General features: G+C 43.4%; 1 protein-coding gene and 2 long non-coding RNA genes across 4 annotated transcripts in view; 2 read left to right on the forward strand and 1 right to left on the reverse strand.

The window, feature by feature from the left end:
- Positions 1-25,095, forward strand: ITM2B (integral membrane protein 2B). 2 transcript variants are annotated; one of them, XM_021376265.1, is made up of 6 exons: positions 1-244; positions 15,719-15,850; positions 17,245-17,448; positions 19,458-19,568; positions 23,003-23,153; positions 24,378-25,095. In XM_021376265.1, exons 1-6 carry the CDS (start codon positions 146-148, stop codon positions 24,464-24,466), a joined length of 786 nt encoding a protein of 261 aa, XP_021231940.1. In that variant the 5' UTR covers positions 1-145; the 3' UTR covers positions 24,467-25,095. The 2 variants fall into 2 exon arrangements, with proteins under 2 accessions (XP_021231940.1, XP_021231929.1); XM_021376254.1 differs by having other exon boundaries at positions 2-244; positions 17,242-17,448.
- The window catches only part of LOC110387741, a 23,396-nt gene continuing 9,579 nt past the window's right edge, over positions 11,326-25,142 (reverse strand). The window contains exon 3 of the long non-coding RNA XR_002432672.1: positions 11,326-13,092. This is a non-coding gene — a long non-coding RNA (uncharacterized LOC110387741). The remainder of the gene's footprint in view (positions 13,093-25,142) is intronic.
- On the forward strand, positions 13,091-14,994 carry LOC110387743. Its single transcript, XR_002432673.1, has 2 exons — positions 13,091-13,393; positions 14,002-14,994. It is a non-coding gene; the product is annotated as an uncharacterized LOC110387743 (long non-coding RNA).

Below are 25,142 nucleotides of genomic sequence, written 5' to 3' on the forward strand. Positions count from 1 at the left end.
GCCCCGCCTCCCTGCTCCTCGTCCTGCGCCGCCGCCTGACGGAGCGCCGGGGCCGCAGTTGTGGGTCGGGGGGTGCCGGGGCAGGAGGCAGCTCGCAGCGCCGCGCTCCCTCTCGTTCTCCCTGCCTCCCAGTGCGGCAGCCGCCATGGTGAAGGTGTCGTTCAACTCCGCGTTGGCGCAGAAGGAGGCGGCCAAGAAGGAGGAGGAGAACAGCCAGGTGCTGATCCTGCCGCCGGACGCCAAGGTGAGGGCGGCGAGCACGGAGCGGCGGAGGGGCCGGCAGCGCCGTGCCCAGCTCCCCGCGGGCTGCTCGGGGCGAGGTGCCGCCGGGCCACGGCCGCACGCCGGGAGCCATCTCACTCGTTGCTTTTTTTTTTTTTCCTTTTTTCTTTTTAAACCCCCTCGCAGCCGTAACGCGCGGACGGGGCGGGAGGGAGAGCTGCACAGCGGTGCGCTCCTCCGCGCTCCCCCTCCGCTCACGCTTCTAAAATGGCTGACAGCAGAGCGAGCTTTAAAGCTCCGCTCCTCCGCGCTTTGGGATGGCAGCGGTGTGGCGGGTGGTGTGTTTTCTTTTCTTTTTTTGTTTCTTTCTTTCTTTTTTGTTTTTTTTTTAAATTCTTCCTTTTAAAGCCCGACAGCTCTCGGGCCCCCTCCGGGCTGGCTTTTAACACGCTCTCGTCTCCCTTTGTACCGTCCCGACCTGCGAGAGGCTGCGCTCGGTGCCGCATCGCGGGGTGGAGCGGCCCCACCGCTGCCTGGTGCCCGCCGGGCGGGGGGCGCTCCGCCTCCGAGCAGCGCCTCGCCCCCGCGGGCGGAGGGGTGAGCCCGCAGGAACAGTCGCCTCCAAAGCCCGTGGCCGGGCCGCCACAAAGAGCCGCGTTGCGCCCGCTGCTCCGGCTTTGGAAGCGCGGAACTGCGCGGAATGTCCAGGTTTAGGGGTTGAGCTTTTCGTTGCTCCCGCAATCAAAGCCGGGTTTTAATTAGAAGTAGCGTAATTTGCTCTGAGCCCTTTGGAAAGAGAATGAAAACTTGGCGCGTGGCCAGCTGCGCGGCAGCGGCGTGCCTCGCTGTTTGCATGGGGTTTCAGAATGCCTTTGTGCATCGGGCCTCCGATTTAGCAGCTTGGATCTGCAAAAAGAGTGCGTCTGGATTCCCTATGTCTTAGTGATTAAATTCTGCCTGGAGAGATGGTAACTGTTGATCCCTTGGCTTGGTATTATCCCCTTGTGTAGGCTTTGCCATGGAATTATAAAGGCTGGAGAAGACCTCTTAAGATCACCTAGTCCAACTGTCAGCCCATCACTTCCATGCCTCATAACCGTGTCCCTCAGTGCCACGGTTCTCCTGGGGCCAGGCTCTTTGCCTGCAGGATTCCATGTCATTTCAAAGCCAAAGAGGATCACAAGATGTCCCGTAGCGACATCTTCCTGGGTGCAGCAGATGGTTAATTTCACTTCTATACTGCACATGCTGCATTTAGAGAAGTCAGACCAAAACACTTAAGTCCTGAGAACGGTAAGCAGCCATGTGTCACAACAACAGACAGTGTGCTTAGTGAGATTCCCTGCAATTAAGAGACAATCCTAATTAAAGCAACCTATGTGCGTTGCTGTGGCAAGCTGGAGGAGGTAATGGGTTTTGCGGGCTTGAGCTGTGGAGCTCTGTCCAGACCCCAGGTTTGGCAGTTGGTCTGATTCTGGGTGGTGTGTGAGTGAGACAAAGATGGGAAGTTTCTGAAATTGAAGAGTTTTTCATATTACCTCGGAATTCAGATCTGCCCTGGATGATTTTGTTTCCAGCTAGATAGCTTACCAGTTTGGGTTGTTGTTCCAACTGCTGCGCAGACAAAATACAGCTGGCTGATGGTAAGCTGGGGAGCCAGTGCTCTTGACCCTGTCCAGATCCTGACGGAAGCATGCTATTTGACTATGATTTCCTAAATGTGGAGCTGTAAATTGTTTCAGCTGAGGAAGAGCTACGGGATCTGCCTTAATTCTGCTCGGTTCTCATTGCTGCTTTCCTTGCCCAGAAATGAGAACAGCAAGCATTTATTAACCAGGTCAAAAGGTGGTCTGGTTTCCCAGTAGCTACTTGTAAGTTCTTTGGAGCCTTGTGCTGTTATCAGGGGATGAACATGCCTGTACAAGGCTTAAAACAGTCCTAAAATAGCATGCTAGGAACGGATGCTCACTGCAGATGAAAATTCCAAAAGCAAATGAATGCTCTTAAGGGACATTGAGCCTTTGACGTTCTCCTTGACATATTTCCATCTTTTCTTAGCAGAACTGCAGACCTACACAATATGCAAAATTCTCTCAAATGAGGTTGTTGGGTTTTTTTTGAGTTTGTGTATTAAAAGCAAGAATAAAAGCAGAGTTGAGCATCGTACTGTCATCTGTAGTTTTAGTAGAAAAGGCTGTGCAACCCATGCAAGCTTAACAGCATTGAAACAAGTACGAGATACTCTCTTTGAACTTTGCCTTATCTAATATAAATAGACTACGAACAATCTTTTTTCCTCTCTACAAGGCAGTTCTACTGCCTATGCAGTTCTTCCTCGGAAAGGGAAAAATAAACCACATCTGACAAATGCATTATTCATACCACTTACTTCATTGCTGGAAGATGCTTAGCTTCAAGTGAGGTTGGAAGGCACTGTGGGAATCTGTGTAGAAGAGCGAATGCTGGTAGATTGCTGGTCACGTCTCCAAAATGCCGTATTTTGGAAATTAGTTTTCCCCTCTCTGGTTTCTGTAGGGTGATAAATAGATCTGGGTCACAGAAGCGAACGTGAAAAATGCTCAGGTTAACAGAATCTTCATGAAATGTTGTACTGGAAGGTCCTGGGGAGGCATTCTGCTCTGAAGTAAATGGAAACAAAAATCAAGGAGGATCAGAAGAATTGCATGCTCAGAATTTTCCTGTTGAGAGCTTCCAGAGGTCGGAGCAAAATGTCTCAGTAAACCAGCTGATTCTCACAAATAAAGCCGAGTACTATGAAATGTCTGGAAGGCGAGGATTCATGGCATTATCTTTTGGGCTAGTCCTTTGATAGTCTAATTTTGCTGCTTTTCCCAGTGCAGTATCATGAAGACTGCAACTCTGCCATTTCAAGATTTCTCTGAAGTAGATAATCTTCCTAGGGGTTGTTAACGGGTGTTTTTGCAGCCAATAGATATTGATGGACATGGAATGGAGACGATCTGACCTCTCCAAAACTTGCCCAATAACTTCGGATACAGACACTGATAGGAAATGTGACTGGGGAAGTCAGGAGGGGAGGGCATGAGTAGAGTAGAGAATGGCTCTTGGAAACAACAGCTCAAAAGAAAGCTTTAGCAGAAGGCAGTGATCTTACGCATTGGAATACGCTATCTAAAAGGAGTTTAAATATCAAGAGGTTTAATCCTTCCTCTGCTTAAATCACTCATTGCAAAAGTGGCTCCACGTCTACTGGAGGCACTGGTTCCTGTTCTGCTTGAGGTGAGCATAGAATCCTTAAGGTTGGAAAAGACTAAGATCATCTAGTCCAACCTTCTATCCCGTAGTTCTTGGCCAAAATTGAGAATACCACGCATGGCATTTTCATGTTTTCTCTTTACAGTAGATCTTTGGAGAGCCTGAGGCAGTTCTGAGCATAGCTGAAATCTTCAGACATTTTGCAGAGCCTGTTCAATCCTCCCAAAAGATCTTTGTGTCCTCTGGTGCTCCCTTCTTCCAGGGAGGAGTGTGTGCCAGCCTGGTGCTTTCCTGGGTTGCTCAGCTCAGGGCATCTTCACCACCTAGAGCTTGGTGTGCAGAAGCTTTGGGTTGCCATGTGTATGTCATAGCTCTGTCTGTGCAGAGATTATAATGCGAAGACGTAAATGCTAAGAATTTCAAAAGCAGCAGCTTTCTGCCTTTATTCCTTCTGAGAACTGATCTTTTATTTTTCAGTTTAGCTTAGTGTTTTCTAAAGCATACCAAAATGGGCACTTCTGACGCAGAATAAGAGGGCCCACCTGGAAAATACTTGAGCCACTAGTGAGCATTATTATTCCATGTAGAAAAGCCCACAGGTGCATAAGTGGCTTTAACACCTTTATTTCAGAATTGTTTAGCTTTGTAGTTGCTACTGTGTGCATGTATAAAAATACATACAGAGTATAACATACATGCTATATATTAGTATACACACTCATAAATAGTAAACAAGTTTTCCCCATCTTTGACATGTCTGTAGGTGGTTGTTTGCTAGTGTGCGTGTGTTGGGTTTTTCTTTTTTTGCTAGGGAAGCTTTCTTATACCCTTTACAGTCTTCCTCCAACCGAATTTTGTGTAAGCCTATAAAGAAAGAGCAGTCTTTGTTTTCCTATATTTTCTCTAATGCAACTAGGTCATAAAATGAACCATTTTCTGCGATCTGTCAAAGCATTGTGGATTAAGACACAATTACTTAAAAGAGAACAAGAAGTAAAAAAAAAAAAAAAATTCTAGCAAACTGAATTCTTTCCCTCCCTTTTTCCTCCCTGACTCTGGTGGGATATTAATGAGAAGCCAGCAAACCCCAGCAGCAAACCTTCCAGTGCCGCGCACAATGCCACCCAAGATTCTGGCACTGATTTGGTTTCACCGTCGCCTGCAAGCCTAAATTCAAGGAGACTGAATTTGCGTAAAGCAGAGTCATGGTAGGGGCTGTTCGTGAGGGATTCTTCTTAAGAAAACACATCTTTTGGCTGATGATGTCCCCTGTGTCCTTTGGTTTCTCATCGCTTCCCGACCTGAAAAGAAATTTGGTTTGAAAATAAAGCCATTTCCCAGAAGAACACTATTTAATATTTGAAACGGGATGTCTTCTACCAGACCTTTGTGATAACTCCTTGGTCAGTTGTTTGTATCCCTTAGCGATGTGGAGCTGAGTCCATGCCTACCATTACAGCTTGTGACATTCAGCAGGGGGGTGAGCATGGAGACACGTGGTTCTATATAGCTTTTGCTGTATAGATCTTCAGAAATGTCCAAATGGTTTAGACTCCTTCCTTCATAATGTTTAATAAATATATGAATGTACGTTCTAATCAAAGTTTAATTTCAAAGGTTAATGTGTGTGTATATACTTTCCATGTTAAGTATTTTAATGAGCTATCTACAGTCGCAATGTAATTTAACATTTGTTTTTTATAGACTCAAATAAATTGATTTTCTCTATTTGCCTAGTGTTTTCCATTTTTTTTTTCCCTACCGGCAATTTATTACATTTTGATCTATGCTAATGGCCATTTGGGTGGCAAGGCTTTTGTAAGAGTGGTGAGCGTGCTTAGCTCCAGTAATGTGCTCAGTTAACTTTTCTGCATTGGATGTTTGTTGGCATTATACATTTTTCTGTGCAGTAGCCACTAGCTACAGACTCTGAATAACTTATATACAAGAAAATAACTCTCTCTGACACTCAGAGAATCTCTTTGAAAGCAAATCTTGCATTTTTAAAGTCTTAATCATTTAAAATGTCCTTTATTCCATGCTTCCAGTAACACTGTGACTTTTTTTCAATAACGTTATGACTTATTTTGAGCATAAGAACTACCACTGGGATAAGTAGTGGTGTGTTCTGTTTGCTGTTGCATAGATTCTGTTGTTTTTTTGGTCTTTCCTCCCATTTATGCAGTGATTGACAAAGGTTAGCATTATCTGCTTTTAGTCTCCCGGTCTATATGAATAATACAACATTCAATTTCTTACTATTTATGTACTGCTTTTTATCCTCAGTAGAAATTACTTTGAATCTACGGATGAAAAGCATGCTAATTTATAAAACTCAGATATCTGTCCTAATTTTACAGATGTGGCAAACCAAAGGAATGAGAGAATTAATAGGATTGAGCTTGCAATAAAATCAGCAATGGTTTTGCAGCAGACATCACGTGGCCTAGGCTTTGGCCACAGTGGATGTAGAGAGACTCCAGCTCGTGTCTGAGAGATCCATGCTGCATCCACGGGCAAACCTCCTCTGTGCCACAGCAGCCTTAAACGCTTACTGTGAAAAAACAGGCAAAGTAGTACTTGCTTAACAGTTGTCACAGAGGTCTTGTGGAAAAAAACCAAGGTGATGCTTTCCAAATGGCGTCTCTGAGTGTGTACACAAATATATTTTTTATAAATTACATACATAACATTGATATGTACATAAAAATAAAGCTCATATACTTGAGGAGCAGGGTTCCCTGCCTATAAATTCTCAGATAATTTGTGATTCTTTTCCCCCAGAGATTCAAAGTTCTGCTTTTGATGGAGGCTTTCTGTTGTTCTGAGGGCAGAATGAGATGGTGGAGTAGCTGTGGAAAAACCAGACATTGGGGATCATAGCTGGGGTGGTAGTGATCTGCGGGGTGGATCTATCCCTGTGAGGCCTGTGCACAGATTTAATCGCGTGGCTGCTGAATCATAAAGGCATTCTTACTTATTTGATGTAGAAGATACAGCCTACGTAGAAAACCCGTGCAGCTGCACATGTGGCAATGCAGTCCCCTTTGCAGAGCGAGCCTGCGTGTGACTTTCTGAGGCTTCCACACAGAGCAGTGGGTTTTTGTGCAGAAGGTTTACGATTGCAGCGGGTCCTTTCTTTCTGTCTGGCATAACGTTTTGATCCCTGCCGGTGTGTCTCTGTAAGGTGTGAAGCAGAGAGGTACTGAGTGCCAGGATTCATATCCTCTGCTTCCGGCTTTGAATAGTTTAATTGAAGCAAACTCCATTAGATTGCTACAATAGTTTCTTCTAGAAAGAGCATAATGTAAGCCTTTCAAGGTAAGCTCTTCTCTGTTGATACTGTAAAGTGCCATAATGAAATGTTTTCTGCCCAGGGAGGTGGTGGAGTCTCTGTCCCTGGAGATGTTCTAGAACAGTATTAGATGTTGCACTGAGGGACATGGTCAGTGGGCATGGTGGGGATGAGTCGATGGTTGGACTTAGTAGTCTTCCAACCTCAGTGATTCTATGATTCTATTCTGTGTTTACTGGTAGAACGCTTTCTGCCCCAGGAACTCAGCTTGCTGTAAAATACTGCATATCTTAATTCCAGAATTTGTGTATTAGCCAGATACGTTTGCTTGAGGACAGGGCTGCTGTACAGAGGGACCCCAGCGGGCTGGAGACTGAGCAGCACAAGACCTGGTGAGTTCCAGGAGAAACAAAAGCAGAGTCCCGTGCCAGGAACAGGCCCAGCCCCTCCATCAGGGGAGGCTGCGGCCCACTGGCTGGGAACGCCAAGGGCTCCCGCCGGATAGATGAGGGCATGGGCCACTGGCAGCAGTGAAGGCTGAGAGCTGTTTCATCCAGACACTAGAAATACATTGTCTATCTGCAGTGAGCCCGCTGGGGCTGTTGTGGTGGCCAGGGGCTGGTTTGTTTGCCCTGTGGGCAGTGGCTGCTATGCAGGGCCTTGGTGGAGGTGGCTGAGGAGATAGGAGCTGGGCTGCTCAGTGAGGTGCAGAGCAGTGGTCATGCTTTAAATCGAGAGGGCTTCCAGCAGAATGTAAACAAAACATCCTTCACTGTGAAGAGAACTGGGCGCTGAGCAGGTTCCCCACAGAAGCTGTGGGGTGTCAGGCCTTGCAGGCTGCCAGAACCTGATGGGACAAGAGTCCTGAATGACCTGGTCCAAGATTGGAGTCCACCTGCTTTGGCCTGGAAACATCACATGGTCTCTTCTAACCGGAGTGATTCTGTAGTGGTGAATTCTAATTCGGAGAGAAACTGAGATGTAATGTTCGTAACTTGCTCAAGATGACATGCCATCTGTGGCTGAACTGGGAATAGAGTTATTAAATTCTGAAGCTCAGTGGTGCATATGTGCATGCTAATGAGATCTCTTGGGTGAAAGAGCCATCACCATTTGGGAAAATAGTCTTGAGAGAAATCTAGGTTAAATCCACATAGCGTTCTGTCATACTGATGCCTGAGATTCAGGCAGTCAGAGGAAAATGTGGAGAAATATTCAGCGATAAGAAGTGAGCAGGATAAGGAAGAGACAGGAACTGGAACATCCAAGGTCAAAAAGATAATTTAGTATTGATCTATTTTAAATGGAATGGGAGCCTTCTAAGTTCCTGTTTTTGAGCACTGATGCTAATTCAGGATAAGGGAGAGAAATATTTGGTTTTGAAGTTTTATTTTAGTGTATTTTCAATAAATATGGTAGAACACAGGTCAGTTTCAAGTCAGAGAATGTGGGTGGGGAAACAAGTTAATTTTGGCCATGTGTGAAAACAAACCATTTTTCAAAACTGGACAGTTTATAGAAGTGCCACGTTTGGTATGCTGTGTCCTTAACGGGGGTAGTGATTTCTGAAAGCAAAAGGTATTCTGAAGAGTGTGCCATATAACCTCTTAGGTTTGGGGTTTCAGCAGAATAAACAGCCCTTGGGCACTTCTTGCCAGATGTCTGCAGAAGCTTTCTTCTGCATGTTTTGGTCTGACATGCAAACTTGCACCAAAACACTTCTCTCTTCTTAAAATACTTGTGAAGAATGGATATGGAATGCAGAACAAATTTTCATCATTTCATGAGAATTTATTTACACATTTATGAGTTTACCTATATATAAAAGACTGGCTTCTTACACCTCTTCACTAGCCAAGTTAATAAAAATGTTTGTATTCACTACAATGACAGTTGCAGTCCTCTGGCTGTCCCTGGCACCAGAATTCAGCATTTGGAATGCAGTGTGCTGGCCATGTCCAGGTGGCTCTGGGAGATGCCCAAGGAGGAGACCCCACAGCCTCTGGGCAGCCTGTGCGAGTGCTCTGTCGCTGCACGGCATAGAAGTGCTCCTGGTGTTCAGAAGGAAGATAAGGTGGCATTAGTATCCTGTTGTGGTAATTGCTGAACAGAAAGTGAAAGGAGGAGCAGGCCTTGTCCTGCACTCAGGGCCAAGAGGGACAAAGGTGCAGCTTCGCATGGCAGACGGGTGTCAACACAGCCCAGCCCGTCTTCCCAAGCAGATAAGCGTGCTGACACTGAGTGGTGTATCTTGTAGAGCAGTGATGAAGGGAGGGAAGGGAAAGTAGGTCTGTCAGTGCTCTGTGTGTGGTGGAGACCACAAACACTGCTTAGGGAGGAAGTAAAATACGGGGGCATGGATCTGGGATAAGAAAGAAATCATAGGAAGAGTTGAAACTACTAGTTTTAGTGGTGAGAGATAATTGGAGGGTCTTGGAAGGGAAAAGAAACGTAAGGAACAGTTTGGGGAAATACGTGTAAAATACGTGTGTATGACTGCTGTAGACTGCTTGGGGTGAGGATGTAGCCAAAAGTTGTGCAGGAGAATCACCTGAAGGAAGTCCTTGCCTTGGCTACTCAAGCAGTTTAAAAAAAGAAAAGTGAGGGTTGAACTCTTATTTTTTTTTTTTCTCCCCACTTTCTAGTCCATGTAGGACCAAAGCTAACAGTTAAAATAACCGCACTTAGCAACACTACTGCCAAGTTTAATTAGAGAAGCAGACTAGTTACAGATTTCTTTCTCTGAATGTCTTTCCCTATCCTCTTTAATTGTTGGCTGCCATTAAGTTCCGTAATCTATCTCTGGGGTTGAAGGCAGTGTTTAGGTAAATCAGGATTACTCACATCAGTTAAGAGGTGCAGGATTACTCTTGCAAGGCACATTTTTTTATTGCCTCTCTATCACGTAGCTGTGGGTGAGCAGCTGATTCATGCCCTTTGCATTCACTTTGCAGTTGTAATTCTCTCCATGACTTCCTGCAGACAGCAAACTCTGTCCCATCATCTTTCTCTCTAATTTTATTTCCTGCTTCCCTGTTTTCTCCTTCGTTTTCATTCTCCCTTCACCTGTGTCTTTGCAGGTACATGTAGCATGTTTCCTGTCTGCTTGAACTGAGCTCCTCATCATCTCTTCCCTTTCTAAGGTGGTTTTGAACTGGCTGCTTGTATTCATGTTTTATTCCACCATGGATATGACGTTTGAACCTGGGAATGATTCATTTGAGACGCCTCGTTTTATGGGAAAACACCCCTGTTACTTGGTGAAAGGTAGTATTTGGCTAATATGAAAAGGACCTTTGACTTTTGAGCTTGGAATATATTTTCTCGACACTGCTGAATTTCTTAATGCACGACATCTGTAGAATATTATTTTATAGAAGATGCAGATACTGGAAATACAGGAAGAGGTTAATGTTGCTAGCAGCCTAATAGATAATAATTCTACTTGATTAGTCTACTTGGTTATTCAAGCTCTGTGACGGTGGCAAGCAACACCAGAGTTAAGGTCTGTTTTTCAAGCAGTTCCTTAGTCAGAGAGCCTTTGGCCAGAGGGACAAGTCCCTGTCCACCTTGCCAGAGGAGGAGCAGGCAGTGAGTCGAGAGAATACATCTCTCCTTGTGACAAGCAAGAGCTCTCTAAAGCATCTATTGCATATAGTGTCTGTTTTCCCAGCTAGCGAGTTAAAAGATCATCGTACTTAAAATTTCAATCTAATTTTATTAGGAAGTGTAAAGTTGCTCCTTGAGAGGCAGATGAGTATTGACAGCCTTCCAGTTCTGCAGCATCTGCCAGCTGAGTGAGGAGCCTTGCAAAAGCCTGCCTTCATTTTGCATCTGCAGCAAGCAGTAAATAGAATACCAGGCTTGGAGCAATCTTCAGGCAGGAATACCACAGGAGGAATGCAGAGTTCTTTCTAAATTAAGGTCACTTTATATTGACTGTCTTTTGGGGGGCTTTTCTACAGATGTCAGATCTGCAAGTCAGAGCAGGCACGCTTGATCAGCAGAATTCATTCTCTGCAGCCTCTGGGCCAGTATCTTATTGCAAGGATTTTTAGCTTCCCTCACTAACACGCTCTCAGGGAGTTATCATTAGTCTCCCTTCTCCTCTATTAAAACCGCACTCAGTCAATATTTGCTGAGTCTGTCCCACTGCATTCTGTCCATCTGTGTGAGCGAGATGGCACCCAGAAAACAGCTTGGAACAGCTTCCAGCCAGTTCTACCCACACAAATATATATATGTGTGTGTGTGTATGTATAACCATATATATGTGTATATATGTATATTTATATAAAATATGTATTAGGCGTTAGATGCATAATTATGGACTGTGTATTAAGCTACAGACACTTTAGTAATATTTATAATACACAGTAATACTCAGTGTCTGGTTTCTCTGTGTCAGAGACTGTGGTGATTCTGGAAGATTTTTCCCCCTGAGTTGTTTTATTTTTCTTTTTGTCACCGTTTCCAAGTAGCAGCCATTACCTTGTGCATAGGTGCGCGGTGGTCACACCACGTTCCGGGCTCCCCCCAGCGTATCCAAGTGCATCCATCATATCTGGTTTAGGAGGATTCTTAGTTAATTGATTCGTATGAAAATTTTTAATCATATAATTGATGTCCTTAATTTATGCAAAAGAGCAGTGCCTGATAATCTCCTCACCCTTTTCATTATGAACTAGGCATATGCCTTGTCAGTTTCTAGACTGCTTTACTTTCATAATTTTAAAGCAATTATAGTCAGCTATGTACAGAAAGCCACAAGGGGAAAATCTAAATAATTACCAAGTCTAATTATACACGTTTGTGGCTCGGTATTGGAGTTTCTAAGCAGAGTTCTGTGATGCTACCCCAGACATGAATTTTGTCCCTCTGAAATTCAGCATTTTATTTAAAGGGAAGAAAAAAAAGCAGCATAAAAATGGAACTGAAAAGAGAAGGAAGATTCATGGCTGGTAGCCTTTAATAATCGCTAATATTTGCAGGCGTAGGGGTTATTGGTTCTTCTTTTTTCCCCTTTCAATCCACTCTAGGACTGTGGATGCTAATTGTAAATACGTGAAGCTCTCTCTCTCATAGAGAGGTGCTTCTCTAAGTAGTTTGTGGTATCGTTTGCCTGCTCGCCGGTGTTTTACAGATGCAGTAACAAGGCGGCGTGCAGCTGTGCATTTGCTGCTGCGGTCACTTGATGGAGGCGTCCTTGCTGAAAGCTGCGGCATCGGGTAACTGCCTGGTGGGAAGAAGACAGAGCTGAGGGACTGCTGCCAACATCTTGACATCTCCAGAAAATGAGAAGCATTCAGTTCTCTCTCATATCTGCAAGAAAATTGTTCCTGCGGAGCTTGAAGCTATTCAGACTGGGGAGTTTAACACTGTAGGGTTTGGTGTTCTGGAGGCAGAGAGATGCTTCTCTTTCATATCTTGTCCTTGGGAAATAGGCTAATAAATGTTTTCCAGTGAGAGCAATCACCTCATCAAGGGAAACAAGCCATTCTGGGGCTTGTATCCAGTTCTTCCTCGGGCATTTTGCTTTAGACAAGAGTAGTTCTGTGGCATTATCCTCAGGTTGAGGATGCAGTGTGGAGCTGGAAGTTCACGGGGCACTGATGATGCAGGAGAATGGGAAGAGGGGGGCCGGAATGGCGGTGATTAAGTATTGCTGCTCACCAAAGTGTAGAGGCGTATCATTAGAGGTCAGTCTTCACCTCATACATTGCGCACAATGCTTGCTTTTGTCAGATAGGGTGGAAAGCCGACATAGAGAAAAATCAGCCAGCGAGGCCATGGTCCCACGTTGTGCTGTGCTGAAGCCAGCGGTGCTGGGCACAGAGCAGCCCTACCTGCACTAAGTCAGTGCTGTGCCCGCTGGTGTGGATCCGCTTTTGGGTCGTGTTCTTTCTTTCTCAGAAGGAGCCGCATGGAAGGTGGGTGGGCATCTGTCATGCGTTCATTTCTCCCAGTGCAAGGGGTCAGTTATGTGGTGAGGGATGAGTTATTCTTTTGGGTCACGTCAGCTCAAAGTAAGGTGCCACGGCAACAGTACAAAATTTTAGCCACAGAACGGCTACTAATACAAGTATAATTTAGCCTCAGTCGGCTGTTGACAGTGTTTTAATATCAAGTGGTTTTAAACTACTTGGTGGTGTACTTAGTTCTCAAATTCAGAAGACGGAATGAGTTCTGTGTCCTTCTTCAGCACCATCAAGTATCTTCGCTCTTGCCCAATGCTTGTGGTTTTACTGTTCGGAGCTGCAATCCTTCCTCCGTCCTGCGCAAGAGGTTGAACCGTGCTTGGACTCATGCTCTACGCGTGGTGTGCTGGTTTTGGTTGGCTGTGGACAAAGCAATGCAGCAGGCAACTACAGGTGCAAACGACGTTAATGCCCTACCATTAGAGATGCATCAAATAATAACGGTGATAAAATTTAGCTGCTGGTAGAGGACTAAGAGTTCTAATAAACCTATTGGTTACATCTGTCATTTTGTATATGAACGAAAAATTACTTAGAGTGGAATTCTGAGAAACCTATCCGCGTTCCTCATAGTGTGGTAAAAGCGTAAAAGTTACTTTCCTTTTTCTGATTATTTTTAGGGCCCAAGCGAACTTCATTTGACATGAATCCACTTTTCCAAGTAGGTGTTCGTGCAGTGTATCCCTTCTGCACCATTTCCTATATGTGTATTTTGTAAATCTCTCAGAGCTTACAAAACGACGGACAGGAGAGGCAATTACTCCACAAATGGATAATTCTGCTTGGAGGGGGAGAAAAATGAAGTAAAACCTCAGGGAAAGAATAAAGATACTCTTTATATTCTTCACTAGGGAATGTTCTGGCACTGTATCCCAGAGCCAGTTTGCTATGCGTTTTTTTTCACGTTAAATTAAAAGTGTAAATGACAGCTATTTTAAAATGTTTCAATCAGGTGTCCTTTATGCATTGAAATATCCAGGGAAATAGTTACCTAATAATACAGGGCAACATAAAAATCCTTGTTTTACCTGATTTAGATTTATGATTGAGATGATGTATAGAAGAATCCACAGTGAATCTTAACCTGACCTGAAAGTTAATTAGCTTACCATGGGTATTACATTCTATTCTCAGTCTCTGCAAGCAGCCAGCTTCAAAACCACGCATCTAGTAATGCTGCGATGCTTTATGCTGACTCCCTGAACTAATTAGTAACATGAAGACTTCATGAAGTTGTTAGTTGTCTTTTCGTTCTGTTTACCTTTTCAGACTGTGGCAGCCGTTCTCTAGCCACTCTCCCTTCGCCTTGTAATGAATCACAGCGATGTTGGTTGGAAGACCTCTGGAGGTCTTCCAGTCCAGCCCTTAGAAACAGGGTGGCTGCCAAAGCAAGGTCAGCCACGGCTCTGTCTTGTTGAGTCATGAAAACCTCCAAAGATGGAGATCTCACAGTCTGATTTACTGCGGGACTTCGCAAGGTAACGTAAAGCGCGATCTGTGGAATATCTTCAGAGTAATATTTCTGAATCAGGTTTTGGCAACTGTTGCCTGGCAAAGGAGCTGCGTTGCCACTTCTGTATGAAAGATAATTGTAGTGTACTGTAAAAGTGGGTTTCGCATCATCTAATTTTAGCTATATGTGACTTAGGAGCCTAGCTCGTTAACCAGGAATCTCCCCCTGTAATCAGTGACAAGAAATAAGTACCTCCTAGAAAGCTGCTTGTACCACTGGAGATGGTTGGGGTGAGTCATGCTGGGGGAGTGCTGGCTTCTCCCCAGCTTTGACAGGGAGTGCCTCTTCTTTGGTGTCACTCCTGCCTGATGGCCGTGGCCAGATGAGAGGAGCTCCTTCCTAACAGGAACAGGGCAGCCTGGGGGCTACACCCACAGCTTGCTTTGGGAAATTGTCCTAATTAGAAAATACTGCAACAAACCACAGCCAGAGCATTCATTGTCTATCATAGCCATCAACACCTTTTTCAAGCACTTCCCTCATGTTCTTTCTCTCCTTGTTTGGACTTTTTTGTTTTTGACTTCACCCTGATCATCATGTTACGATCATGCTATCCTGATTTCCTTTGTCTGCAAAGGGATAGTGAATTCCTTCATATTTACTGGAATTCTAACGTTTTCCCAGGATTATTGTGGCTTGGAAGAAGGTGACTCAAAAAATCGTATGGAAGTATCTAGGTGGTGGGTTATTTTTTTTTTATTTTCTTTTGTTTTTGTTGAGAGTTATGCAAGCACTCGGGGGAGGAAAAAGCATTGTGATGTGGCTGATAGAGGAAAGATTTTGCAAGCAGCAGTTTATTGCTTAGGATGCCTTTGGGAACTGCATGGTTATGCAGACTAGTGCCCCAGAGGGGAAACATCCTGTCATTCCTTCAGTGTAACACGCACAGCAGATAGCAGTGCATGGCCAATGCTATCTTCAGCACAGAGCTTCCATAAGCAGAACTTCTAAACCATCATTCTTCTTGTTTTTCCAGCGGAGAGGTGGTATAGTCTCTTCCTGATGGAACAACATAAGAAAGGATATATTTTGCTCTTCTTACTGTGTTTGATCTTTTGTTGGTTCTTGAGGTTCACTTAAATTGCATATACCAAGCTAAAAAAATCTGACCTTTCTGAACCATCTTCCTCCCAGTGCTGTTGTTACATGGAGAGCGCCTGACAACAGATACTTCTCTGTCTGCAATCCCTAAAATATCTCCCTGTATATTACCAAGAATCTTGGGAGATGTTTTTTTTTTCCTTGTCTCTGCTGATTTAGTCCAAAAAGCGACAGTTAGTACAAGTTTTCTTAGACCTCAACTGAAATAGATCTGCTTAAAACAAAACAAAAAGAACATTTTCAAACATTTTTGATAAAGGGCTTGTGTCCTTTCTGATGGATGCAATGTTTGGGCTCGCTGGGCCCAAGCTATCTGCTGTGCTGGGTGTCTTGGGAACACTGTGCTGAAGGTCTCTCTCTGATGTTTTGCAGGAGCCAGAGGATGTGGTGGTGCCTGCAGGGCAGAGGAGGGCCTGGTGCTGGTGTATGTGCTTCGGGCTGGCCTTCATGCTGGCAGGAGTGATCCTGGGTGGTGCCTATCTGTACAAATACTTTGCATTCCAGGTAAGTCAAGTACATCTTGTTATGGGAGGATTGTGTTTTCCTCCGTTATGCCTTGTGTTTAGAAGAGGAGCACCTGACTAAACCAAATAGCCTTTCTGGTCCCCTGTTTATCTCTCTAAAATTTCAGGTTATCTAAAGGCCTGTTCTGTCAGCAGAGGAAGGTAGGAGCAAGGCTGGCAAATGAAAAGGAGCAACACCTCTCAAAACATTACTTGCAGAGAAAGGATTATATCTAAATACAGGACTTGAATATGAGAACCCCAGTGGCGTCCCAGATTTTCACCCAGTATTTCTCATGTGCAGCTGTTGCCGAATACTGTAGGTGGCTTAACTTCTTGAAAGCTGCCTTGTTTGACCCCGGATTCCCTAGACAAATACAGAACCGCTGCTGCACAGGAAAGGGGCTGCTTGTCAGAGCAGTGCGGTGACTCTCCTCCTTCCTGGCCTCTGTAGGGATTTGGAAATGGGCCCTGCTGGGGACCTGGGAGAAGCACAGTCAGCGTGATTAAACACGCTCTGTCAGATCCAATCCACGCCAACAAGGTTAGGCCTCTGACGGAATGTATTTTCACAGTTGGCACCACTGCAAGAGGAGCCCCATGAAGGCAGTGCTGCCAGGGAAGTGCAGCATTTACCTGGAGCGTGGGAGATGCGAGTTAAATATTGCTTTCTTCTGGGGGAGTTGTCCCTGTGTTGCGCTGGACTTGCTGGGCTGCTGCCCAAGTGGGGTGAGCGCGCTCCCTCCTCCTGCAGAAGCTGTGCTGGGTTGCAAGATTCACAAGGTCAGAAAGGGTGAGAGCATCAGCAGAATTTGAATCCTTCTAGCCCTCTGCTTGGTGCACGCAGTTTTAAGGTAGAAATTCTCTTCTTCCTGTTGTTAGGATCTTCCACCCCCTCTGGAAGTCACCTGGTCCAACCCCCTGTTCAAAGCAGGACAAATGCAGAGTGAGGTTTGCTTTCTAAAGCTGACTTGGATGACCAGTTTCAGTGTCTTATATTTTAGTGTTTGATTGCAGTTAAATCATAATTTAATAATAATAACTTGCATGCATACGAGCTTAAGAATTTCATATTCTTTCTAAAAATAATGCCACGGATAATGGGAACAAAGCAGAACATGACACTTTAAGAACTTGCTTTTGGGATCCTGTTTTCCTTGAACTTGAGAGAAGGGCTCCCGCTGGGTTCAGCAGAACAGAGACTTTACCCATAGTCCTGTTGTGGATAGCAGCTGTCTCCTACTTTGGTCTATGCGTGTGAATCAAATCAAAGGGAAAACATTTCATCTAGTCTGACAAGTTTTTCTTCTCCATAGTGCTTTGAGAATATTAGCCTTAAACTTCTAACAAGGTTATTGATGTTTTTGTTGCTCAGTTGTTTGCTATTTTTAGCAGGGCGGTGTATATTTCTGTGGAATAAAGTACATTGAAGATGGCTTAAGTTTACCTGAGTCTGGGGCAGAGGCTCAGAGCGCTCGCTACCACACGATTGAGCAAAATATCCAGATCCTGGAGGAGGAAGATGTTGAGTTTATCAGTGTGCCAGTCCCTGAGTTTGCTGATAGCGATCCTGCTGATATCGTCCATGACTTCCATCGGGTAAGAAATATTTCTGAAGAAGCAGAAAGCGTTTAAAACTTGAAATATGTTCCCCCTCAGCCATCCTGATAAATGTACTCCCAAGTTATTTTGGTGGGGGAAAAGCGGGGGGTGGAGGAGGCAGTAGAAACGTCTTGATCAGCAGCAAGCTGGAAGCAATTATTAACCAAGCATACAAAGTACAGCGTTATACAATCATCATGAGGTAGCATGTAAGCCACCATTTCTGTTTTTAGAAAGGGGAAAATCTTTGAGCTATTTCCTTTCCTCGGTGTGAGGAAAATGAAGAAAATAGACTTCTCACTGTGTTAACTCCATCACACCAAAATTTGACCGAGCGCTGTGGTGATGAGGGAAGCGTGGAAAGGGCTTTCCTGCCTTTGGCTTCAGCTTGGAGGGGCTGATGGCATCTGAGGTCACTAGGGGTATGTTCAAGTGCCCACAGAGGTGCTCTCCTAGCATAGCTCAAGAGCTCTAAAGCTGTGGGAGAAAGGGAAGGGAGCGACCAGGTGACTGTGGAAGAGAGCTCGTTTTCCAGATACAAGGAGCCTAGCAGCGCTCAATTTTTCTTGGGCACCGCAAGCCTCCTTGTTTCTTAAAGGCGCTGAACCAGGGTAGCGAAGCACTTTGAGCTGTTTCTCCCTTTACTTTTGTAAGAAACAACTTTAATGGGAGTCTTGGCAATAAATTTTTGGTAGGAGAGCTGACAGGGCTGCAGCTCTCAGTAGTAATGACAGAGCTGTAAAACAATTAGAAGCCCTTTTCTGTACCGGCTTGATGGAATGGTAATAGCTACGAAATGTTCTGTAGCCGGTTTTCAGGAAGCAGAGTTTCTGTGAGCATTCGAAGACTTCACTGAACAGCTTTTTTAAGCAGGGCTGAAAAAGAATAGGGAAGTGTCCTATTTTTTTTTTTTTGTGCGCTTCAAAGTTTTAAGTTTTTCCATGCAAGAAGAGTGCTATCTATCAAATATTCATAACCAGATTTGGAGAAAAACATAGCTTGCTTAAGCTATGTCATTTAAAAATATTCCTGAATATATTTAGTGAGCTTCTGTTAAGAGTTAGAGCAAAATCTTGAAGCAGGAAAGACCAGAAGAAAAGCAGCATGTGAGAAGTGAATGGGAACAATGTAATATTAGAAACTTAGTTTTCAGTGTAAGGTTTTAAAGTTAACTGTGCATCCTTAATGCTTTGCTCTGGAGGTCACTGCAAGGAGCATTTGCCATGGGCACAGCACATAGTCCTGTGTAATGAGATTATGTTTTGCACTGACGATTGCTGTCCTGGTGCTATTTTGACTGCTGGGCTCTTGGTGTGCTCAGTATTTTACATACATCTGCAGCCTTGGAGCTTTCAGCAGCTTGAGATAATGTCTTCTGTAGCAAAAACAGATGCAGTGAAACAGCACGGTGAACAGAGCCCTAGGATTCTTCAGGATAGTTCTTGGGAGTTTTATATCCATTTTTTTTCTCCTTAATAAAACAATGCCAAATATAACAGCTCGGGTACTATTAAGATGATAGTTCAGATATGGAGAATCATTTACCCTTCAACTCAGCAGCGTTTTGAACAAAGAGATTTTTATTCGTCGCATTACCTAGAACACAGTATTTTTTTCTCCTATATTTTGTTCTTTTCCTCTTGAGCAAACTAAAAACATGACTGTTGGAGCAAGGCTCTGGTATTCCACAAAGCGGGCAATAGGAGTAACTGAGTGCTGTAGTTCATCTCCTAACGGTTTAGATATACCTCTGTAATTCCATTATTGTTGTGCATTTGAACTGCTTATTGCCTGCTGCCTTGCACAAATCCCATTCAGACGCTCATCATGGATGCCTTCTAACTCTGCATTGACCTTCCCTCAGACTGGGCTTTGTTGGACAGACTCGAGATGGAACAAAACAATAACTTGGAGAAAAACACGAGGCAGTAGCGGCTTAACAACATCATTACGTGATTTTTCTGGTGCTGTAGTGATTTTGATTAAAATAAATATTTCTTCACCAGAGGCTGACTGCCTATCTTGACCTGAGCCTGGATAAGTGCTACGTCATTCCTCTGAACACTTCTGTTGTTATGCCACCGAAAAATTTCTTGGAGTTGCTCATCAACATCAAGGTATGGTTAAATGGCAAGTGATTTGTTCTTCAGAGGGGAAAAGGAGAATTTTCTTTTTCTCAGGACCGGCATCCTAAAACGTTCACCCTTTGTGAAAGTTAACTCATGACCAGAGATCTTTGCAAAGAGAGAAAAAAGGCCATAACCTTTGAGGTTAATGAACTACTGTCACAGAGGAATTATTAATGCTGAGGAGGACAAACAAATCTGATTTTGTTCTGTGATGCTACAGATTTAATTGGCGGAATCAGGCAGATGTGGTGTACCTGGACCCCTTGAGAGCAGTCTACACTTCTTTTTTTTTTTTCGTTTAAAACTCATAAATTATGACTAGATTTTCCATAAAGCTTGTGTGTGCTGGATTAAGACTGGTTAGCTGAGACACTTAGAGCACATACGCTGGGAAGCCCTTTAATGTGGGCATTGTTCAAAGCAGAGCTCTCCAGGGTCGGCCTCTACTTTGAAATGCCTGGAGCGCGATGTGCCTTAGGTGAGCTGTGTTGGAGCCGCTGTGTCTGCGTAATGGCATGAGATGCTGCACTGCCTCCATCTGATGGAACAGCACTGGAAGTGAGTTCCTGAGGCTTCCAGCAGCCTTGCAGTAGCCTTTGTATTTCTAGGGAGATCGTTGTAGGGGTGATCAGGATTTCATGGAATCATTTGAGTTGGAAGGGGCCTTTAAAGGCCGTCTGGTCCAACTCCCCTGCAGTGCACAGGGACATGTACAGCTCCGTCAGGTGCTCAGAGCCCTGTCCAGCCTGACCTTGAGTGTCTCCAGGGATGGGGCATCCACCACCTCTTTGGGCAACCTGTTTGCCCTATATGACTAGCAAAGCCTGTTGAAATGGAAATCTTTTTAGGATAGCCATATTCCTGGGTCTGTATCTTAGGAAGAGGATACGAGCACCAGACCTTGAGAACAAGATTTCTGTGTCCTTAAAAACAATGATCCCAGAAGGGCTGAGACACCACAGTCTCTGAACAACGGAATAAGAGATTTCAGTGAAATGTCATGGGAACTCCTAATCGCTTCCCAGCAGGGTTTGATAATTGAACAGTGCCGGCTGGCTTGGTGCCACCGCAGGGAAACGCTGCTCTCCCAATTATAGTAACCGGGTGGAACGTAACAGCCTGTGAAATTGAGGAGGCCAAAGTAGATAATCTCAGAGTCTTCTGTTCTTACTAATCTAATATGAATTAGGAGAATGAAGTGGTGTCTGTAAAACTCAGTGACCTCGTTGTTGTTCTGTTGTTGTTTTTTTAATAACGTTATGTATCCTGTTTAGTTTTGTTAGTTTGTTAATTTGGCTTTTTTAGTCCACACAAATTCCACTGTTAAAATCTGTTACTTTCCTAGTTTGTCTTTGGTTCTAAATCAAATGTGCTTGGCTTACAAGTAAGAGGATAACCAGGAATCGTGTATTTAATTGAAAATCTGTGCAGAAGCAAACTGTTCTGATCATCGTCCCCAAAGTGAGTGCCCTAATTTTATGAGACATCTGTTTAATTCTCATTGTATTAACAAAAGGCTGTGGGCACTTGATGTCTCAGAAAATCAGGCTAAATGTTTTGCAACTGAAATGTGGGAAACCGTCTTGCAGATGCACAAAGTGAGCAAAATTCTGTTCACTGTCCTGCAGTCACATTGGTTGCACATAGAAGAAAAAAAAAAAAAGTATGAAGTTAAAATAGTTGCTTCATTAAAATGAATTCTGAATACATGCAGAGGGCATTTTAGGAAGATAGAGGTGCTCTGGGCTGTTTTGCTTTTAAAAAGCCATAATTGTAGCTTAAAGAATAACGTTTCTATATATTGATACGGTTTGCTTTAATATGCAAATAGTGAAAGGCCTCCTTTCCTTCAGGAGCAAGGCTAAAACCCAAGTATGTTTGTTTGTTGACTATAGTTGAGCCAAGTGGCCAATTCTAACCATCTGTGATGCAGAAGGCATCTCTAAGATGATTACATTTGTGGCTGTGCTGGATCCCAGCGTTACGGAATTGCTCCTGCAGTGGCTTGGCAAAGGAAATGCCTGCAGTCCAGCCAGTGAGCTCCTCCTGTAGACTCGAGGAAGGGCTGAGTAGGTCAGGGGTGTCCTGTGGTTTGGGTGGCACAGACCCAAGAGAGCCTTGAGCACAGCTGCCCACGCTGCTGGTGGTCTGAGCTGCTGTGATGCTTCCCTGAAGCTCTCCCAAAATTCTAGAGACCAGGGATTAAGGTGCACTGATTCAAAGTGATTTACTTACCAAGCTTTTCACTAAATAATGAGTCAGATCATTTGGGAGTGTGAAGTCTTCCAAACTCTTACTTACAGGAGAAAATTTGTTGTGGCTTCTTTCCTCATAGTACATACTGAAAACAACTTTCGTAATTTCAAGTGAATTTTATACATGGCTTTCTTTCTTTACTGGAGAATAGCATCTGATCAGCTTCTCAGCGTGCGTTGCTTGGACTGAAAAGACAGTCATCTTCTGTAATGGAAATTCCAAGTTGTTTATTGACAATAGAAAGTACAGTGATCTTTTGCTGCAGAAGATGGGTTTGTTTTCATAATTACCAATCATTTTATTTTTAGAAACCAAGCAACGCTTCTGTACTGTCACAAATAAGAAGCTTAAGGATGTCTTAAATTAAGTAACATTTCAGTAAAAGTTGATGATTATTTACCAGTAGCAATTTTAGGAAATCAGTTGATATGCAGGTATGTGCATCTTCAGCCGTATGTAATGAAGCCTGACTCGTCTGTCATTTCACTGTGGCAAAATGACACAGGGGCTAGACAAGGCTTGGAAGCGTTTGGATGTTGTCTTGGCTCTTCCCTTTTTCAATTTATTGCCTTAGAAGCATCTCATATCACAAACTTCCTAATACTTCTGTGTTAATAGCTGGGAGAGCCGCCATAGTAACTGGCAAGGCCAGACAAGCTCTTCTTGCATTTAGCCTCCAAGTTGCAATCCACACTTTGAAAATGTTCAACCCTCATAGACTGCAGTGGGAGCTGCACCTGGCATATCTCATAAGCAAGAGTATGCTGAGATAGAACATGCTTCTGCAGCTCTTGTTTGGGGAAAGCTCCCTCTAATGTCTGCTGAGCAGTTGTTGATTGGGTGAAAACTTTGTGTGAGAACTGTGGGATTTGATCCATGATGATGGGTTCTCCTGGAAGGAAATGTCTCTTTGCTGAAGACTGCTGCTACTGTAGTGGGAGAGTGCAGATGTATGTATCAATGGAAGTTTTGAATATAAGCGTTATGTACTTGCATAGTGCATTCATGCTTGCACATCTATAATAAAATTCTGTAAGCATTACATAATTTGAAAAAATCAAAATAATGCACAGCCACGTTAAAGAATCACAATGCAAAGTGTTCCTTGTGTACTTTGTCGAAAGCCATCCCTTCGTTGTCTGAGCTGTTACATTTTTATTCTGCAGGCTGGAACGTATTTGCCTCAGTCCTACTTGATTCATGAACAGATGATTGTTACTGATCGCATTGAAAACGTGGATCAGCTGGGATTCTTTATTTACCGCCTCTGCCGTGGCAAGGAGACCTACAAACTGCAGCGCAAAGAAGCCATGAAAGGTAAATGTTCCTCTTTGTGACCCTTTGTGTTGGCAGAAAGTTCGGTGCTGCTCGAGTTCAATAAGTGGGGTTGATTGTATTGAAAGGAATGGCTTTGTTAAAACGAGAGTTGCTTATTGCAGCTGTGGGCTTAAGCGTGTCTGAGATTTTCCATGTAGGTATGGAAATAAGTCGTTTCATTGTGCAGAAGTGCTCTCAAGGCCCCAGTGAGCTAGGAACTCAAAATGTGTGTGTAGGCATGTGTGTGTTTTCTGTGGTTCAAGTTTTATTGATGCTTTTCTTTAATCTTGTTTCTTGACCCACTCCCAAAAGCAGAAAACCTTTTAGAAGGAGAGAACCCATAGAGTTGTAGTCCAGGGACAGAAGGGCATATTCTCATCGTTAAGATCATTTACAAATTAGTCCACGTCAACTATTTATATCAGTGAAATGTGAGTAAGAGTTGTCTTCACAAGAGAATTGTAGTTCTTGGTACTCACTCATGGAAAACTTCTGAGGAAAACAAAAAAGATTTGAAAGAGCTTTGACAAGCTGGTAAATATTGCCTTAAAATTATCACTTGGTTTTCACTCAGACGTTTTTTCTTAAAATGGTATGTGATGTGTAAGTGGTCACTGAAGTAATTTAATTGATTTAGTCATTTCGTTAGACCTTAGGAAATGAAATACATTTTATATTAAAAAAAAAAAAACAACGTAGAAAAATGTTTAAAAATGAAAAGGTCTTAGCAGCAAAAATACAGTACATTGAACCCGTGGTAATAAATGATGGCATAGGTTGGCAGTGGTCATTGGGTCTCTCTCCAGTTCTCAGAAAAGAGACTGTTAGCTTTTTTTCTGCCTGTAGCATCTTGCTGCCTTGCTCTTCCCCTCCTGTGTTCCCACAAGCGCTTACACAGACTTGGTGAGGAAGGCTGGAAACTGATCTGGGTTAAACCTCCCCACTAGAGGGGTTTTGGTAGGTTGCTTCCAGCTAAAGTCGGTATTGCAGTTAGGATCACCACACCTCTTCAGGGATTGTTGGCTGCGTGTTGAGTTCTTCATTTTCTATTTTATTTTCTGTAAGGATGAATGTGTGTGTCCGTGTATTTATTCCTTCTTAGAGGGGTTTTGAGGAGAGAGAGTTCTGATTTGCGGTGACATCTAATTAGAGTGGACGTAAAGCTATTATGCCTCTAACATACATCACTCTGTTCTGTTGACACTCCTTTACTAATACAAACAGGAATTCAGAAGCGTGAAGCTGTCAATTGCCGGAAGATTCGACATTTTGAGAACAGGTTTGCTATGGAAACACTCATCTGTGAACAGTAAGGAGAAACGTTACTGTTACAGGAGACTTAAACTACAGTATGACCCCACCCTTTGTATTGTGTGCAGTGATTATTTTTTTAAATCTTCTTTTATGTAAGTAGTGGACAGGGCTTTACTGCTGAACACCTTCCATACTTTTCATCTCATGATACATGTAAAATCAATACGTTTTAGTTTCTTCCTTATTTTCAGGTGTGGTGTACTTCTTATATTTGAATAGCAATTGTATAAAGACTTAGTTGCTAGTGCATTTCATGTGATGAATCTCAGATATTCGGAAGAAGAGAAAGTCTTTGAATTATCCACCAGTTTTTAAGTAAAATTGAAAAGAATTATTAATGTACAAATGGACTGCAAGAGCTACTTCTAACTGTAATATTACCTGCTATATAGTTTGTTACAGCATATAGACAAATCTGTATTTGACTCCCTAACTAAGTGCAATTTGTTTCGTTTTTAAAATATTGTCATATTTACCTTTTTAGATTTGATTTCTGACTTGATGTTTTAAAATGGCAAGTGTTTGCTGTAACAATCTTTTAGAAAATTAAGTAACTTATGTTACTAAATTGTATATAATCCATGTATGTGCAATGGAAAATAAATCTTATAAACCTGTTTGTCTAAAAGCCTTGTATTTTTACTTCTGCTATTACTGCTTTTTAAAGGAGGAAAG

This window comes from Numida meleagris, chromosome 1 (genome assembly GCF_002078875.1).
Source record: "Numida meleagris isolate 19003 breed g44 Domestic line chromosome 1, NumMel1.0, whole genome shotgun sequence".
Lineage (NCBI taxonomy): Eukaryota > Metazoa > Chordata > Aves > Galliformes > Numididae > Numida > Numida meleagris.